Genomic DNA, 21037 nt, shown 5'->3' on the forward strand with positions numbered 1-21037 from the left:
CTTATTTAATTATCAATCTAGATAATTATCAGATATTATAAGAATTGGTCATTGTTGACGTGTGCCTTAACGTGTATTTTTCATAAATTTGAAACTTACTTGTGTCAGTCTATTCAGTATTTCTACTTTCTACTTTCTACTTTCTACTTTGTGTTCTCAAAGATGTTTTAAAGTGTGAAAAAATTATAATTTAGAGTATGTAAAAAAGGGATGTTGAGTAGTGGATTATAAGTAAATGGATTATAAGTAGTGTAGTTTTCAACGGTTTAGAATGTTAACAATTTCTTTTAGTGTTTTAAAAAACTCGTCTAAGCAATGCCTGCCATCTAGGCACCAATTAGGCACAAGGTTCGAGCAACACATCATGCCTTGGCAATGAACGCTTAGTGACGCTTTATTAGTTGTTTTTATTATTATTTTTTTAAAGTCTTTTATTTTACTTTAGTTTCAAGTTTTTATATGACTTTATATAAGTACAAAAGTACAAATGAAAACACGTTAAAAAATTTCAAGAAAGAGTTATCTATTTGAAAATTGAAACTATGAAACATAATCTAGGTTTCGCATTTCAAAAACTTAAAAATTGTATAATTGAGTAATTGTCGAAAATATTAAATAAATATAGTATTCTTAAATTTAGATATTTGGTATGTATTATTTTAATTATTAAATAATTTTTAAAATGATTAAAAGTTTAAAATAATATTATAAATAAGAAAAAAAAATTTACCCGTAAACCTCGTTTAGGCTCGCTTAAGCTCGTGAAGCTTGAAGTTTCGATATCACACCTAGCCACGTTTTACACTTTTTAGGACATTGCATCGAGGTGACGTGTTTGCTCAAAGCTATGTTAGAGAGAACTTCAATGAGGTATTGAGGTGCTCTCAACGCCTCGGAAATGAGGTGGACTAGATGATAGAATATGACATCATTGCCTTGGCCAAGAAGATAGAGGAGGGGACATGCTCCCCCTTTCCCCCCCCCCCCCCCCCCCTCCTCTAGCTTGGTGTACTGATATTGCATACAATTACATAAATCGTTATTTATTAATTTTTAGCATGCTCTCTCTCTCTCGTAACTTGATATGTTCATATCCTCAAGGGGGTACACTACCATTTCGACCACTTAACCTATTACTTCCTTAATTTATTCTCAATTATTGACATCTCTACTTGTCCAATATACTTTTTAATTTGGACAAGTTTTTATTTATTTCGTTTTCTTTTTATCTTATATTTCCGTATTGGATATTGTTTTAAGATCAAAACAACAAATCACTTGCCTTATTTGCGACAAAACATTTGGAAAAACTAAGATTAATTATGCCAACATTCATATGTGCTGAGACATATAAAATTATGTTCACTGCAAAGATGAAACAACAGAAAAACAGAACTGCCACAAAAATTCAACAATCGATTATATAATTTCTGCAGTCGAAAGGTTAATTCCATGCTAAACCAGACGTTCGATTACGAATTATACAGATTTTAACATACAAGATGTTGATACAGCATTACTCCAAGCCAGAATGGAGGGAATTCAGCAAGCTGGTTCAAATCGACAGACACAATCATATATATTTCCTTTAATAAGCTTTTCTGCGAGTCGCTGATTCTTCACCATAGCAAGCTGCAGATCGAATTGTTCATCAAATTAATTAAAAGATCCAGCCAAAATGAGACACTATCAACAATCCTGAAATTACGAGTTCTTGAAAATAAATAGAATTATAGTCACATGGCAGGAAACATCTGTTTAAACAATCAATGACAAGGCTTTTGCAGTTATACTTCTCGTAAGAATTTAATTTCTTCGTGGATTCATAGAATAAATGCACATGCTTGTTAATAAACCCTTCTATAGCAAGAAATTAGCGATAATTGTGAAATAGTAACAAACAGACCTTCAGAGCATCACATTTGAACCGGGCATTGAAGTTTGTATGCAAAGCTCGTCCCATCCCTTCCAAAATAACCTGCACAACACAAGACAGTCGCGGCTTACCATTGAGTCAGGGGCGGAGCCAAAAAATGAAGTTAGAATGGGCTGAAATTTAAAAATTTTCGAATGAACTCACGTTGCAAGAGGCTAAATTCATGACATTCACGACAATGAGTGTACAATACTCAATGAAATAAAAGAACTCTAAATGTTTCACCCTAAGATGTCTCACTAAACTTTTTATATTTTCTTACCAAATAAAAAATCGACGCCTACGTTAAAAAATATAAACTAACCGAATCACCATTGGAATAAGCAAAAAATACATATCCACCAATGAAAAATTAAGAAATTATTTAATGAATATATTCTAAATAAATTTGATGATCAGTATTTTCAAACAACTTAAAGCTTTGGTTGAAACACGTAATCAATAATACATCACTATATGTTATTGTCTCAAAATACTATTTGGTATGAACAACAATCTTCTATATTACTTCATTTCATAGTGAGTGATGAATCACATCTAAAGAGAAAAATCGACTAAGAATTATGATGGTCCAAAGAAATTAAATTTACGTCATGTCAATATTTTGCTCAATTTCAAGAGTAAACTTATATATAGATTAATTTATAAATAAATAAATTTTAACAAATATTCTTTTTTATTGACAAGATCAAATTTAGAGCAAGTTATTTATTTTGATCGTAATATATATTTCATGGTCAAAATAATTAATTTTTTCTTGTAAGTATGAATGGGTAATATATGAAAACATATGTAGAAATAAAAATTTAATTACTTTTAAGCTTAGCAAAACATGTAATGTATAGAGTCTCTAACTATTAAAATAAATAATTTTTAGATCTGATCAATACAAATTTTCTATTATAAAATTTACCTAATTACCATAAGTAATTTAGTCAAACACGCATTAAATAAAATGTCTAATTTAAATATAAAAAATTCACGTTTCATAAATATCATGAAAATACTATTTAATAATTGTAGCCTCTTCAACAAGATTTGATTAATCGAGCATTGAGCTTGGGTTAGAATTCAGACTTAGTACACAGCTATATGGGCCAAAATTGAACAAATTATTATTAATTTCCATATGGGCTAGTGGGGTGGCGTGGGGTATAGCCCATGCCAACCCCCCACTACCTGTGCCTCTGGATTGAATAATGCTTTTCATAATAATGCACCTATAAAAAGTTTATCAAAACGACTAAATCAAACCCTTCATAGCATTTAGAGGACGCCTTCCAAATAACTTTATAACAGAAAAAGCATGTGTTACCAGATCAGCATCTTTGGCAGCAGCAGCCAATTCTGAACTGACTTGTCTCAAGTCTATGCAGGGACTCCCACACCCATTTTCAACAACCATCAGGGGAACTGATGACGGGCTTTCCTTTGAAGAATCTTGGATATTGATCATGGCATCCACAAGTAGGCCTCCAGCTTCAGCTGCTCCCCTAAGAATGTCACAGTGCTGGAGAACACACAGGTCTTGTTAATCTTGAAGAATAGACTAAACAATAAAGAGTAACTTAACTAAGGTATTTCTAAATTATAGAAGTATAGTATATAAATTCACATTAAAAAGGAAAATAGACAGATAATGGGGAAAAAAATGCATCTCCAATGCTATCCCAAAGGTAAGAGGATTTTAAAGACTCTTTTTTTAGTTGCTTTATCTTTCCGTAATGGCACAAAAACAGGTGAGAGTTGTTAGTATCCACGATTGAAAATTCATTGATAGTACATTTTTCCTATGTATCCTCTACTATATAGGATATATGAAAGCTACAGGATTTAATTTCAATGAACGACAGTTACTGTCAAGTCCTCGAGCACAGGATTACTGGTTAAAGAAAAGTAGTTAATTACTCATGTTATAGTGAAATTTCACACTGGTTACCAAACTTTATTTTGCTACAAAGTGGTCACTAAAGTTCACTTCTTTATTAGAGCCCAGTTAAAATCTATGAGTTTTTTCAAGCGGAATGTCCAACGTGAAAAATAAAGTTCTGACATGGCATCTATATAGAGGACTTCATATTGAACTTTCCATTAGAAAAACTAATAGATTATAACTCAGTGATCTACTGAAACAAAAAGTAAATTTCAGCAATAACTTTGGAAAAATAAAGTTAGCGACTAATAAGAAACGGCAGTTTGAGTGACTATCAGAGTTTTTTACCCAAGAGTAAACAGACCTTAGCTGCCTCAGCAACAATATCAGGCACCTCCATAGCAGTAACATCATTTAGTGCGGGAAGGGAGTTGGCAACCAGCACAACCTGCAAAGACATTTTCATCAGTTTTTGTTTGGTATCATGCATAAGCATTATATGAGCTACCAAAAGAATATCCAAGAATTTCAAATAAATAATTCTATAAATGGAACTTAATTAGAGATTTGAAGCTTCAAAAAAGGAAATACATTCCAAAACAAGCCTATTCCTCTACTCGTTAAGACCACTTACTATATAATCTTTGCAAAATACAATCATTTTCGACGTTTAGGGGTATGAGCCATCAATTTTGCTCTTGTTGAATGAGAATCTAACTAATGCATCCTCAGAACTAACAAGAGAGAAATCGAGAAGGTGGTATAGTCGAAAAGAATTTCTAAATTAGGCGGCAATGATAAATTCATCATCATAATTGACTTGGAACTGCCTGGTCCAGATTTCAGAAGAACAGACGTACTTCAGTTCCACGTCGCAGAAGTTCCCTTGCAAGCGGAAGCATTCCCAGTACAATATCAGCACCTGAGTTGTCCACAAAAAGCAAAGCTCTTTTATGAGGCTCAGGCTTCTTGTCACCGGAGCCAAACATTCTTTCTTTGAAAACGCCAAAATCATCCACCTGAAATTGAATAAACAAAACCCAATAACTTGTAATTATCATTGTCAAATATTTTCTACTGAGAAATTCTAATGTGGATGTAATACTAAGCTACACGATAGTTTGCCACACCCACCCGCCAAGGTCTTTGCATTTTGTTGCGACTCATTCTGTATATTTCAATAATTGTTCCCTTATGGTAGAGATCAACGCATGCACGAGATCCCCAGTCAAAGATGTTTGCAGCAAGTACCCCTTCAATTAATGTAAGCATTCTTGCTTCCTGAAAGAAAGAATATCCTGTCAAATGTCCGGGAAATGATGGCAAGGTTCCAGAAAGATGGAGATGATTCTTTATTTGAAGACTTCAGTGTGAAACATTACTCAAACTATAACTGAAATAAACTGCTAACTAGCACAGAGATGATTCAACACCTTTTTCCTTTGCATTTATCAAAGAATTTTACCCTTATTATATCAGTGTATTTGCCGAAATGACTAAACTGTAGATTTCATAAGGTCATGACTGTAAAACGTACAAGGTTATCATACTTTTTTTTTCTTTTTTTTATAAGAACAAGGTTATCGTACCAATCAAGCTAAACCTCTTCTTCAGCGAAGGAAGGATCAAAGCATAGATAATTATACATACCTCAGTCATACTGTCAAGTTCCTTTAAAAGATCAGGTAGAACTGCAAGGGATGCTTCATTTTCCCTATCATACACGATAAAAAGGAATTATTTTTGTTTCCAGTCAACATGAGCCCATAACATTGTGCCATGAGTGATCAAGTCATACCTAACTTGAGAATTAATCATGTGGAATTCTTAGCAATTATCCACAGTGGTGTCAAGGATGCTTGTGTAAAACGTTTTACACAGATTTTATACACACACACACACACACACACCCCAAGTCACATTACTGATTATCTTGACGCTTATGCTTGATGGAATGCCCTCAGCAGTTTTGGCTCTAATTTCATAGCATATTTCAAAGTAATTTAAACAAAGGTTGGCAGGACAAAACATTCCAAGAAAGCATACCTTTGCTTTATGCTCCTATAAGCATCGATAAAGTGAAATTCCCTCAAGCACTCTTCTCTTAATTCCAAAAGGTTGGCCAGCCCCAATTTTCCATATGCAGCAGGCTCCTCCATTAACCTTGTGAGACACAACAGAAGTTATAATAAGCAAACAGTAAGAACTTCGCCATGAAGTGATTTCTTAAATTTGGAGATTAACTGCCATAACAGAAGGGGAAAAGAAATTAACTTGACAAAAAAGAAGTAAAGCACTAACGAGAATGGGGTTTAAGGTTCATTCATTCAAATCAGAAGCAGACATGGAAGGAAAACAGACTAGATTATTAATAGCTTGGCTCAAGAATTTGATGTGAAAATCCAAGATGTGCATGACAAATTAAAAAATAAAAAATATATATTATTCATTTAACAAGAGTCAGATCAGAGAACCTACTTATATTCATAATTGCCAACTGGTGTGATGTCCCAGTAGAATTGCCAACTGGTGCGATGTCCCAGTAGTGGAGTGTTATGAAACATTATTCTTAGATTTCAGTTCAGATACATTACAGTAACAGCAGAGTCAAGTGTTTACTGAAGGTAAATCTTATTCAAATTACCCTTGCCGAACGGTTTATCATTTACCTTGTCCAAAATGGCACCATTGCAAAATCAGTAAGCATCAAGACAGAAGGTTATGTTCCAAAACCAGACGGTTTTTTCCCCTTTTCTTTTTGTTGGGGGGAAAGGAGAGGGGGTTGTATTTCTCAGAACACTGACTATCTGGTGAATAAAGGTTGTATAATGCATTCATAAAGGTTGCTTGGTCAATGTCGAGGAAGCAAAACCAAAGAAAATAAAAGAGAAGCTAAGCATCACAACTGTAACCTCACATTAGAAAAATAAAGCATTAGAGTATTTTTACTTGGTTAAACTAGTTAGCACTATTTATGTTTAGAATAAAATAATCAAGAGTATTTTTACTTGGTTAAACTAGTTAGCACTATTTATGTTTAGAATAAAATAATCAAATTCTTATCTTAGTCCTCGTTTGATTTTGATTTTTGAGAAGTGATTTTTTTGAAAAGTGATTACTTTGGAGAATGTGTGGTTAAAAAATATGAAAACGTTATAGATTCACATGTCAAATTATTTTATTGGGATAATGTGTGGTTGAAAATGAGTTTGAGGAAAAGTGTTTTTGAAGAAATCAAAATCAAACAAGACTTTAGGTTCTACACAAAATCTTGTAAAATGCAATTTCTCTCAGTTAAAAAAGATGAAAAAGATGGAAGCTTCGAATTCAAAAAGTAAACACCTTGCCAAGTGCGCAGAGAATGCACGAGCAAATGCATCACCCCTTCTTTCAGCATCATCAGTACCACCTTCACTTGCCACAGCCTGCAGAACTCACGAGAAGATCGCACAATCATATACACAAGATATACTGGTACATATTGAAAATAAAATATCGAAAAGAGCACCAGAAAAAGAAAAACTTGATTACCAAATACAAATGTAGCCACCAAAAGTAATTTTCAAATTATTTAAATGTTTTCAGCTGAACACTTATGCAAGGAACCCATAACAAGAAGAAAGATAATGCCAAAGTTTATTTCAAATCTCAATTGAAGCATTTTACACAAGCAACTTAGATTGATGACACAAACTGTTACCTTGCTGTGTGCATCAATAGCCAATTATAAATAGTTGCTCCATCACGTGTGAACATGCCGTCTTAAAAAACTTGTAACACAATGTAATCTACTAAAATAGGACAGTTTGAAACTTGAAAGCCAATTTGTTAGACTTGCAACTTCAAAAAATTTGATTCATAACTCTACATTACAAATGATTCCTTTGACAAGTTTCTTTCTCCCTTCTTTATTGGTGGGTGCTGGGCTGGGTGTCTGGGTCTTAGGTAAACTTCTGAAAGAATTATGTACCTTATCAACCAGGTCTGACAATTGTTCTGATAGGACAGTATACCAATACCTACAGCAAATAAAAAATGCAAGATAGTTAAAAAAATCAAGTGTAACATGTACTAACTACTGGAAAAGTTCAGTAATAACAGAAAGATTTTCATCAAATATAGAGCCTATCAGTATCGTGCATGACTCACTCTAGTTCACTGCGATCTGAGAGATCTATTGTGTTGGGCTCATATCTGCAATGAAGAAAGAATTACCAAAAAAAAAAAAAAAGCAACAGTGGTTATCATACTTCCAGGTTTTTCGAATTTGAGTCAAACTGAGTGTAGACCAACACAAAAGAATGAAACTAGAACTAATGGTGACTTTCCTTTTTTTCTTCGTTTTACAATAGCAGATCAGAAGTCAAATAACCAAAAGAGGCAGTCCAATCTAAAACAGGGGAATATAAAACATATATATAGAATTGAAACTCCGGGTAAACATGTGAAACAATTTATAGTTATGGGAAAAGGTAATCTACATGATCTAAGAGTACGGATAGGCAGAATAAGTTTGAGAGACTACAGTAGACATGAATCCAGATACACGTCTAATCAGCTTACGTTTTTGGATCTGCCAACAGGGGAAACACTTCTAAACTTGGTACAAGATGGAGAACACCAACATTTAGTTCACTTGCATCACAACGCAAGGTATCTCCTTTGGATGACGGAACTTCAAAGCCTCCAAGGCCAGTGGTTCCTGGAGGGGCCATTGGAACAGGAGCAGTGATTTCAGTTCCCTTCTGCACAAACTTTTCCATCCACGATATCTGCAGTGATATGCACACAACATGTTAATGGTGGTGTTATAAATGCACACATGCAAAATACTGCATGACAGAGAAAAAATGAAAAAAGAGAAAAGATTTCAAGAAAGTTAATGTTCAATGATGTTTACAAAGTTATTCAATTAGTAACAAGGCAAGTCAACTATAGTTTGTAAAGTTTTTTAAATTTCTTTTTCCTTTTGTCATTATACATTGCACTTATATATTATTAGGGGAGCGTTGCTTTATGAGTGTTAGAGAAGGGCTTTGCTAATTTGGCATGACCAAAGCAATGATCCAAGTTGTTTACAAGAAAAGGTGCAAGCATCCACGCCATTGAAGGATGTATCAATTCGACGTACGGATTTAAGCTGCTTCGCTGGCTTAGCAACTGGATAAGGGGGATCATGGCAAATGGATAATGGGGATCATGTGTTGCATGATTCCAGGATCAATACATTGGCAGGATCATTCAAACCATCAATGACAAGATAAAGACATAGGAGATATTGAACTAAAGGAAGGCCGGTTATCTTATTTGCAAGAAAGTGAGAAGTTGGCCATCTATTCTGTGTTAGCCATGCGATAGATTAGTAATAAGGTATTAAGGAAGTAATAAAACCGTTATTCTGGTTTAGGGCTATAAGACTCCTAGCTTCCAGAGAGCTGCTCCTTTGTTAATTTACATTTCTTGTCATTGTTGACATATATACTTTTGTTCAGCTTTTTACCTATACTAAGATTCTAAAGTTATTCCTACCGAATACTGCTTCTGAACAGACCAGTTGGTCATGGAATCATTTCTTTCCCAGATCAGAAAACAGAAAAGGATACATAACCTTTTTTTCTTTTTTTGTTAATAGCTGTAAAGGATATAGTCCTCAGAATCATCATAAATTTAGATCAAGCAATGGTTTAGAAATTCCACTGCACAAGAAGCAAACTATGGCCCATCCAGTTCATTTTATTCTTCCCAACTCGTGTACAATATGTGCGTTACCAAGGAACATAAAAGTCTAGAAACTCAGAAGAAGACCAAGTAGAAAAAATACCCACACGCATTAACCCACCCAAACCATCCAAATAATAGGTTTTGAATGCACCCAGTCATTTTAATAATGACTCAACTATACCCACCAGAAATAGTGAATCTGTATGGATGACTGACCCAGCCATCTACACCCATTGAACTTTTGGCCTACATAATCTCAAGCAACCATATAAAAAATGTACAACATAATCTACATAAAAGTCACCACCAACTCAATAAGAGTCCATTGAGTTGGCTCAACTTCCATCATCCTTTATCACCTGCCATTTCCACCATCCTCCACAATGACCATGCACTGCTACTACCAGCACTTCCCACCATACCTGCCCCCACAAACGGCTCCTCCGGCATCATGCCCTCGCCACCATCAGGCTCCTAGTTCTCCCCACCAATTTAACTCACCGCGCTTTAGAAATTTACAAATAAACTCTGCACTATAAATACAGTAACATAAAATTTGTCAAATAGGTAGAAATTAAATCTGACTTACCTAATTAATAGTGTTGTTCAATCAATGGTTCATGGATGCAAGGTTGATGGTGCAAAATGGCTGCCCTGCACCTAATAGATTTGCTATACAACGCTGGAGAAATTAATGATATAATGAATTATGGAGTAATTGATGGGATTGGCATTGGCGTTGGCATTGTGAGGGAGTGGTCGTCTAAGGGTTTTTTTTCCGCTAGTTTACAAATTAGGGGTTGAAGTGGTGAAATGAGTACAAAACAGCTGATGATGTAATATTATCCATATAGAATCATTTATTAAATGGGTCACACGAGTGGGTGATCCATTTAGACCATTTCCCCAATATATCAAATGATCTCAAGTTATATGCCTACCAAATGCTCATACACCACCAAAAACAACCAAAAAGGAAAATTGCAGCTTTGGTTCAACTATATGAATCATATTCCCCTGCTTAAAAACATAAAAGATCGTTAATGCAAACAAAATTAGAGTCAAATGACTAGCGTTGCAGTTAAGCCCCTGTTTGGCCCAATTTTTAAAACTCATTTTTCCCCTAACTCATTTCAACCACATTTTATGAGACCAACAACCTTTATCAAAATCTACTAAAAATCTAATTTATAGCCAAACCAAATAGAGGCTAATCTCCAGATTTTGTTGTCATAATTAATCCATTATCAAACATCAGACACCAAATGAAAAACAGTTATGAAGCACCTAATGTCATAATGGCATTGGACAAAACTTGCCTTCTCATTTAAATCTCCTAGAGGTGGACCATGAATATTTCCTCCCACATATGGTGCACCCATTGGGAACCTTTCTACTAGCTGATGAACCATAAGGTCATCTAAACCGTGCTTTTCGTAGCTCATAAATGCACCTAAAGCTCCCAGAAACCCTTCATGTCGTAAAAACATTGCCTGTGCTTCCCCTTTCGACCTAATCAAACAGTGAGAGAAAAGAAATGAAAACAATACAACATACCACTTAAATATTCATAAAAGAGGTACCAAAATCACTGGTTAATTATTACAAGATAGAAAATTTCACTTTCATGACGCTAAAGAAAACCAATAAGACTTCCATGAGTACATTTCTAGAATTACCAGAAGTGAACTGCGAATGAGATGGTGTCCATAGTGTAGGCATGGCCTCTGATAAAAAAACCTCCAAAAAATATCCTCTTAAGTCCAAAGCGCAATGCATTTAAGTAAGATATCTACAAAAATTGAAAAGGATGTCAGGCATATAAACATACAAGGATAGCTGAATAAGTCATGCAGTTTCATTTGTCCAGATCAAGAAAGTAAGTTGAGCAAGGAAGAACTAGCAAATAAGCGGTAACAAAGGGTAATAAAATAGTTTTTCCAAGGATTTCCAGAGATGTCATTTTATATGTGACCTTTATTATCGTATTTATTCTTATATTAATCATGTAAAGAAAAAATGAAAATAAATCATTCACCAGAGAAAAAGAAACATAAGACACAGAAGGTTTAAATGAATGAAGCTAATGCACCATGAGATAAGATTTTGAAAATTGGATCTGACACTGTAATAAGTGATATTCACATGAATGAACAAGAGATGCATACTCTTGGTTCTAAGGTGGTATGATGAAACTCCTATGAATCTTAAACCATGTTCGAATCGATCATTTGCAAATACAGCATAAATGTCTCTTTTTGAAAAGTATTAAAGTAAAAGGCTAAATAACCATACCAGTTCTTACTTAATTCATTTTTTTTCTTTTTTTGGCCGCATACACAAGATATGGATGGGGAAATTACTTTAATCATTCAAAACAAATAATGAGTATCTGAGAAATAAAATAGCAGAATGTCACATGCCCTGATTCTGAATTGTCAGTAAATGATAAGTTAGATAATGCAATGGCGGTCAAAATGACAATCACGATAAAGAACATTCTAGTAATGTGATACATAGAATGAGATTACATAGGAATTTATGACCTGTGGGAACTTTTAAGATTTTTCGTTTGTTCTCACAAATTATTGATAGTTGTCTGCCTCCTCTTTAATAATTATATATGTTCTTTTCCCATTTCATGACCAACTATTAACAAAAGTCTTTTATACACCTTAGTTAAAAGAAAAAGAAACATACATATTCATAAGGATACATGACAATGAATTAAAATTTACAGAACATCAATGTATCATACCTGGCCGATATTATAGGAAATCATTCGCAAGAGTGACAGAGATATATCTTCAGGTCTGTAATCATCAAGCCCCTTATTTTCAGATATTGCCTTCCCAAAACTAGAGGCAATTGTTGATGCAGAGAGACCAATCTATTATCATTCACAACACCGAAAATTTTATAACGAGAAGAAAAAAATTCAGGAATCATGGCTTTTATAAATGTATAAACACTGGCAGAAAGACCTAGAAAACAATTATTTAAAAAGGGATGAAAAACCAAAAGGGAAGAAAGCTATTTAGCCCCACTAGTCAATCAAACTGCCAGAGAGGACAACACACTTTCCCTTGTATTTGAACAAAATAGAAGAAACTTAATGAAAAAAACGAAAAAGTAAAAAAAAAAAAAGGAAAGCAAGAAAGAATATTGTCTCTCTTCCGACCTCCCCAAGTTCTCGTAATGACCAAGATAACTTCTAAAGGCGAGTAATTTCCAACCCTTCACGTCCAATCAACATTATCAATAGCATTAGCTAATGAAAATGAACTGTAGCGGAGTATATAGTTACAACTTATTCCAAAACTAAACACTTCTGAAGTATATGGACGAAACATGAAGGTAGAACCTATTACGCACCGACACGAACACGTGTGTCGGACACGACACCAATTTTTCAAAAAAGTATCGACACGACACATCGTCGATATGTTGATTAAATTCTTTAAAATTTTTCATTTGTATAATATAAATTTAGTTTTAATACTTGTTATTAATTCTTCTTGTTGAAATTTTTTAAATGAGTACCTATTTTTTGTTTAATAATAATTTTGAGTTAAAAATATATGATATTTATGAAAAATAAAGAAAATTGATCATGATAAAATGTCCAGGGAGTGTCGGTGTGCAAAAACAGTGGAAACATATGATGAAAATGATCTAGGTGGTTTTTGTTTTCTTTGTATTTTCCCCCCTGTGGGGTTAGGGGGAAGAAAATAGGAATGCGCCCTTAATTTGTTAAAGAGGATATACCTTTGAGTAATCCATTCCACCATAAATATCACCAACAAGCATGTCTATGGTTCTATTATCACCACGTTGGCTCAGCTCCAATAATTCATCAAAACTGATGGAGAAGAGTTGAAGGCAAAGTTTAGATATTCAAGTGCAAATAAGGAAGCTGAGGAATAGGAGAAAGTTAACCATTGCATCAAGACAACCTTTCGCATTTTGTTAACAGCTTCCCTAATCCCCAGTATGTCCCCCCACCAACATTTGTTCCACTAACTCGCTGGAATTTCCCATCCCCGTCAACCTGAAATCGTGTAACAGTATAGTCATGACCATAAGGTATATAGTAATATTCAAAGAGAAAATAAACGTTGTAGAAACAATGTTTACACCTTTATCATACTAACACCAGATCCTATATTCACGAGAAGGTATGGAAATAAATCGTTTTGATCAATCTGCACAAACATTTTTTGACCCTCCATATGTGTGAATGCTTCATGTCGAATTGCCTACAAAAATCACAAGTAGCTTACAACACTTTCGGCAATAGGATCAACAAAGGAAAAGAAAGAAATACACCAAGACAAAATGATGTAAAACTACCGGTATGCAGCAGAGCAATTAGTCAAGAAAAAGCTTCTCAGATAAACAAGGACACAAACATCAAATTAGATGTGTCCATCAAATTTTTCCAACAGTGTGCTTCAGAAGATGAAAAAAGGGAAATGAGATTACCACTTCCTCAAGCATCTTTCTTGATCCATAAGACCTTTTTTAAGCTATAGCCGGCAAAAATGAAACTAGGTGAAAGAAAATAAGGTACATAATGCTCTCAGAAGAGAATTTCAGATAGCACCTTGAGCAAGAAATTTGCTCCAGCCACAAGACAATTCATTTCATCCTCTTTCTCTATACTAATTCCAAGTCTTTCCTTAAAGAGATCAGCAAACTTGTACGCACCGCCACCTGTAGCCTTCACAAAAATGTAACCAATTAATAGAGGAAAATGTAAAAGAGCACAACAAATCTCTGTTAGCAAGGTGGAAATTTATAACCAAAGAACTTTGGCTGCTATTGTAGTTATTTCATAATGTTAAACAATATATAAATGATAATCGACTATAGATCAGAGATTGAGCATTTTGAAATATCCTTAAAGACAACGTCATTTCATTCTAAAGCAGGGAGAGAAAAATGCACTGTTGAGGGTAAAATCATGACAAAATAGAGCTTTTGACATAGATATATTATTCACTATTTACTAAGATGTAAGCTATCCATGGCCTAATATTCAGCAAAAAGAAACAGTGATATAGACTTTGTTTTTGATAGAATTAATGATTAGGCATTCTATTTTACAATTTTTCACATACAAATTCCAACTCCTTTTACCTATAGGCAAAATTCTTCTCCATTCTCTTGGCATTGCTTAAGAAAAAAACTAATTAGAAAATGGCATGAAGCGGGTGCGGTTAGGCAGGAATATGGCTACTTAATCCTAAAAAATGTTTCTTACAAATATATGAACAAATTATTAGAGAAGATTGATTCAATAGAAACGGTTGAAAGATCTACCGATAAACATTTTACCATATTTTCAGAAGCTTTGTGCACAATTCACAATCCATGTGCAGATATGCAATTCTGAAATTATGTATAAACAGAAAGAACAGCAAAAGTAAAGTTTCATAAGTCAAACAATTATCTATTATTCATCATTTAAATCATTTAAACTATATAGCAAATATAGTGTTTGCCTCCTTTTTTTTTTTTTTTTTTAAGTAATCAAGTAATTTTATTAATAGATAATACATGGGGGGTGTATTATCAATTTAAATAGGAAAGAAACGACATAAAGTTTGGTAGCCCTTCTACATAATTTGTGTGTTTGCCTCTTATTCTTTGTCCTCACATAGTTAAAGAATAAATGCGAACCACACTTCAAAGTTTGAGACTTCGTCTAACCTTCTCAGATAGCTTTTAATTGTATTAAGCGATCCTATGTTACCTGTTTGACATAGTAAACAACTAATTTACCTTAATTACGGTGTTCTCAGTGCTTGGACCTTTGGATTGCCAACGTCGTGAATCCATTCCTATAATTAAACAGCACAAATACAGAGAACAAGTAATCACAAAAAGATAAAATCTTGAAAATCAATCGTTGAACTAACTCATCAAAATATACAGGAAGAATGGAACGTTAGCATTTTACTAATCGTTCATCATTATAAGCGGGGAATTTACCACCACGATGAAGCTGCTTTGAGTAGATGAAATCCAAGCATTCTTTTATCTTGATTGTCTCAAACTTCACAAAGTGCAGTCTCCCGCCAAGAATAGGGTAGCTCCTTCTATTGCCATTAGAAATACCCAATCTCGCCGTAGTTGTCTTTTTTCTCTTGTCATTTATTGGTTGATCCTCGCGTCTCGAAAAATAAACCAACTTAATGAGAGATCCTACAAAATGAAATCTATCCACTTTATTAATAGTTACTAAAAAGAGGAAAAGACAGACATATTTCCATCCAAGCTTGAATTCAATTTCCCTCCAAGTGAGCCAAAAAAAAAAAAAGAGTAATAGTAATAACGATAACAACAAAGATATCAACAGAAAGTCATATAACATATAATCTAGGAGGACACATGATATTAAAATGAAAAAGAGAAAGTAGTCAAAGTTACTTGTATTATCATAAATTAATAATGCCGAGAATTTGGAAGTAGCGTATCTCATTTATCGCAAAGTGTAATATAAAGTAGAGACATGAAAATAAAAACACAACATTACATCCCAAAATGAAGTCCTTGAATGATATTTGGAGTCGACAAATGTACAATGACCCAAGTAGCATACTTAAAATGGCATGGTTCCCAAAAACAAGAGTACTTAATTCATATTACACACTTTCTTTCAAAAGATTTCTTGAATATTGACTGCAAAAACAGGAAGTAACATAATTCCAAAAAGAAAAGAAAAAAGTAGTAACAAAACCAAGGAACAGAACAAAGTTCACAATCAGAAAAGCAAAAATATAAATACAGAATTTAGAGTAAAGAGAATTTTCTACTTCCTAACAAACAGAACGCATGCATAAAATTCACCTCCAATATCCAAAGCCAAATGAGAAATATCATCAGACTGATTAGGCAACAGAATTGCGGGATCCCTTTCCTCAAAATTTCCTTGTATAGCAGCCCCACTGAGGTCCAGCTGTGGCCGGGAAGATGACCGGTGAATGGAACTGCCGGCCAATGGAGCCATTTCCTTTTCTTCTCCTCCTCCTCCTCCTTTCTCCACAACAGTACTAGTTTCTCTTTGGATTTCTGAATTATGCTTGGCTATTTCATCACAATTATTTATATTGCCGTCAATCCCAAAGTTAAGTTCTTTGTGGTCCTCTGTTAAACTCGTCATTATAATTACTCTCCGCACCTGCTGCCTAAACCCGAACTTTTCTTTCTTACTCAAGTCAAATGTTTAATCTGGTATTTTATGTTGTCCTACATTCAAAGTCCAAAACCAAACACATTAATGAATATAATACAATAAATGAATAAGTACCCAGATACTAAATTTAAAAAAAAATAAATAAAAAAACAAATTACCACAATCTGTATATCCAATAAAGAAGCAGTTAATCAATATATATGCACAAGAAAATTTAAAACAAAACATATCCCATTTTAGTTCGAATAAATCTAAAAATAATAAAGAAAAAATGGTAAGTTTTTGAGAATTGGATTAAGGAAAAAGTGAAGATATAGAAAGCACAATCTTCTTTAAATGAAAATAACAGAAGTGGCTAAGGAGAAACAAAAAGAAATAATGCAACAATAAACCCAATTATTATCCAAAATTTTGGGAGATTTCGCCATTAGAGAAACGAAAAATTATAAGGAACCCAACAAAAAATGGACGCTTTGAATGATCATTACTGGTAAAAAGGACACAAGTTTTTGCACGTGTTCATGAGATTGAATGAACCCAGATGACAAATTAGACAAAAGAAGGCTAAATGGAAAGATTAATAAAAAAATGGAAGTGATGAGGAAGTGTAAAATTAAAACTAACTTGGTTTGTTGAGGTTGATTTTTTGGAGAACACGAAATATTGATGACGATTTGTTCTTCTGTATCCTCTTTTATGCGTTCAACCACCGCGCGTGCAAGCACGCGAGGCATGGAGAGCATACACTAATACCCTCATTTGGCCCAACCATCCATAAAATAATATTACAAACGAATAAAAAATTTTTAATATTATTTCAACCATTAAAATTTAAAAAGAATGAGAGCCAAACGGAAGCTAAAATCGAAAAAATAACAATAACCAAATTCCGATTCGGTTTAAAATCAGATTTTTAAAATTTTTGATAAATGTTGAAGAAATTTGAAATATGTCAATTAAAATTAATAGTTAATTTTGATTTAAATTAAAATATTTTAATTTCTACCGGTTACATAATCTTTAAAATTGATGTTTTAGATTTCTAATCTACTTAAATTAGTAAATTTAGGTCCTTAGCTAACCAAATTTATCAATGCTCACTTACGTTACAACTATACATGGCTTTTATATGTCTCATAATTAGAGAGCAAAATTGATAAATTATTTAATATTTATCTTCAAAATTAATAGAAAATTACTTTGTGATTTTAAAATCTAAATTGACAATATTTGTCTTATGGATCCAAATTCATATATTCAAATAGGCTGTAAACTCAAAACGTCACTTTTAATAGCTGAAGATCAATAATAACTATATGACAAGTTGAAGACCTCAACCCTAATTTAATCGTATAAAAAATAAAATAAAACCTAAGAACAATTGGTTAATTGCCGATCGCTAAACCATTGAGCTACTAAGAAACAATGTTTCATTAGTGATATTTGTATCACCGATTCTTTTTAGTCATTTTCGATACACTTATGGAGTTTGCTCGAAATCTTCACAAGTTCGATGTTTGAAGTTCAACATACTGCTTAATAGCTCATTGCTACAACTTCGTTTTTGTAAGGTCCCGAAATTTATATTTTAAGTTGGTTGATGTAGCCCTTGTTTGAGCTCCATTCCTTTCATAAGAAATTTTTTTTGAATGAGAAATGTATTGTTAAAAATAAAGAAAAGTTTTGGATTTACGTGTAATATTATTTTATTAAAGAATGCATGGTTGAAATGATCTCAAAACACTGTTTAAGAATATATATTTTTAAAAGAATGGGGCTCAAATAGGGGCGTAATCTATTTAAAAAACGAATTATGGAAACTCGGCCCATTTAAAATTATAAAAGTCCAAACCATAAATTATTTAAAAGTCTAGAAATTTAAGACATTAAATTTAAATAAATTTGATTACAAAAATTTAATGAAGTATGAGTTGGCAAAATGGTTATTTGCATGATATTTTACATAGGCAATTCGAATTCAAATCAATATGCAGATGTTTAAAAGGTCCTCATTTTGCACATTACAAACAATTATATTAAGTTAATTGGATGGAATAATTGTTTTATTAGTAGGTATTCATAGATATATGTTACAAATCATATGAATGGTTCATTTCCTCCATTTTTCATTATATAAATGTTTTATATTTTTTTTTTATAAAATTTATTTTTTTATGAGCTTAAAACTCTTTAAATTCTTAGTTAAAGACTTTATTTTAACAAGGTTAATGATAATATAACTCTCACATTTAATTTTTCACTAAAAAGGGAGATTACAAGAAGAAAAAAATTCACTTTTTTCTACACCTCATCAAATCCGAATTTACTTTTATTTTCGTTCAAAAATATCTTTTATGTTAAATTAAGATTAACGAAATAGCAAGGATGTGAAGGATAGGTTTTTACACATTTTGTTCATTTATATTTCAAGAATTTTCGAAGTTATGAGTAAAGAAGTTTATGTATAGCTATAACCGATTTCTACGACCTAAAAGGATTTTTCAGAATCATAAATTTGTCGATATTTATCTACGTGAAATGTTAAACTTTTTTCTATCACTTTATGTATGTGTATAAATGTTTATAACCAAAAAGGTGCATCATGTGATATTGGTCCTACTGAGCTTAAGGTCACACATTCTATGTTGAAAAATCAGTGTCGGATTCCGTATTCTTCTCAACTTTTCATTTTATTTTCCCTTTCAAAATCAAGCGGGAAATGGCTCTTTCACTTGGCATCGTCAGATCACTGAGGCCGACTTTTGGTAAACTCACAATCGGGTCGCCTATTTTTGGCTGGGGCGTTTGCCTTTCCTGTTTTCAAGCCGGTTCCTATGCCTACGGATTTTAAGCTTTAATCGAATTGGTTATCCGTCCATTTCCCGATTTTTTCAATTGAACTGGTCGGTCCGATTCGATTTTCATAACATTGTTAATACTGCATAATGCTTGGTCTATAGTGTCCACGTTTGTCAAATATAACTTAATATAGTGTTTTGATATTCTCATAAAATAGACCATTTTCTTGTGCTCTTTGTCATGACTAATTTAATTAAATTGCTGACATTATAAAAAGAGAAAAAGAGTCAACCCATTATTATCTTAAAAAAAGGAAGTTAATCAATTTTGTACCATATCAAGCTCGTGTTTGCTGCAAACCCTTCTCTTTATTAGCAGCTTATTCTTGCCGAGATGTGTTGGGATTAACAATGTCTTGGTTGGAGGTAGGATGGGATGGGTGTGTACGCTTGATTGGGGAATATGAAATCTTTCTAAACTCATTTTTTTATGTGTTAATATATACTTTCCTGCGTCCCAATTATATAGGTTGAGTTTCTTTTTTCACTTGTCCCAAATATATAGGCATGTTTCCTAATTTAGAATATTTTATTTTGTTCATTTACTAATATGTCATTATTCAATTTTCTCCATTTAATATGTTAACTTCTTGAAATCATCCAAAGACACATTTTCTACTTCTTAAAAATATGGAACAACTCTCATTTCTTCTTCTTCAAATTAAACATTCAAATTTTTTACTAATTCCAACAGTAATTTACTACTACATATGAAATTTAAATGGGGTAAATTAAGAAAGATTTTGACAAAAATTAATTTTTCAATGACATTAAAGAAGATTTCTTAATTCGTGTGAAAAACAAAATAAGCCTATATAATTGGGACGGAGGGAGTATTTAATTATTGTAAGTGACATTTATTTGCATTTTTGGAAAAGTTATGAGAGTTCATTTACAATGTTTTATTTTTTATTATTTTACCGATTTCTTTTATTTTTGTTCATTCAAAGAGAATGGACAAATCTGTTACTTAATCGCCAAAATTAAGGGAAAGAAGAGTTTTACTAAATAATTGAAAGGTTGAGGATGAATTATATTTAAAAAAGAAAAAAAAAAGAAAGAAAAGGTTAATGATAGATTTGTTACATTTGCAAAGGTTGGAGCCGAAAAATGCAAATTAACTTTTATTGAGGTTTTCATACTAAGTATGCGTTCGATTCACATGAAAAATATTTCCTAAAAAAGAAAAAAATTTCTTCAAAAAAGGAAAACTAGTTATATTTTCAAAGGTTGAATAATATTTTCCATGAAAATAATGATAATCAAACACTCAAAAAGTCAGAATTCGGGTGAAAAGAGCAATCAAACACATCCTAAAACATAAACTCTTATTTTCTTATTTATCAATTAGATTACATAAGACACTATTTTAACTAAAAGAACGTTATTTCGTTTTTTCATCTTTTTACATTGTTTTTCAAAATCATTTTTCTTCAAAATTATTTTTA

At 32.7% G+C, this 21037-nt stretch overlaps 1 protein-coding gene across 3 annotated transcripts; it reads right to left on the minus strand.

The window, feature by feature from the left end:
* Positions 1-1316: 1316 nt before the first annotated feature.
* On the minus strand, positions 1317-17461 carry LOC111385028 (pantothenate kinase 2-like). 3 transcript variants are annotated; one of them, XM_023009391.1, is made up of 23 exons: positions 17356-17461; positions 16386-16784; positions 15528-15740; positions 15318-15376; positions 14137-14253; positions 13670-13789; positions 13487-13581; positions 13299-13392; positions 12289-12420; positions 11210-11322; positions 10850-11042; positions 8373-8581; positions 7959-8003; positions 7780-7828; positions 7152-7234; positions 5856-5972; positions 5460-5523; positions 4944-5090; positions 4670-4828; positions 4174-4257; positions 3252-3446; positions 1907-1978; positions 1317-1632 (listed from the first exon to the last, which is right to left on the minus strand). In XM_023009391.1, exons 2-23 carry the CDS (start codon positions 16696-16698, stop codon positions 1543-1545), a joined length of 2763 nt encoding a protein of 920 aa, XP_022865159.1. In that variant the 5' UTR covers positions 16699-16784; positions 17356-17461; the 3' UTR covers positions 1317-1542. The 3 variants fall into 3 exon arrangements, with proteins under 3 accessions (XP_022865159.1, XP_022865161.1, XP_022865160.1); XM_023009393.1 differs by lacking the exon at positions 17356-17461 and adding an exon at positions 17220-17318; XM_023009392.1 differs by lacking the exon at positions 17356-17461 and adding an exon at positions 16890-16993.
* Positions 17462-21037: the final 3576 nt, after the last annotated feature.

The sequence above is a fragment of the Olea europaea genome, unplaced genomic scaffold (assembly GCF_002742605.1).
Source record: "Olea europaea var. sylvestris unplaced genomic scaffold, O_europaea_v1 scaffold307, whole genome shotgun sequence".
Lineage (NCBI taxonomy): Eukaryota > Viridiplantae > Streptophyta > Magnoliopsida > Lamiales > Oleaceae > Olea > Olea europaea.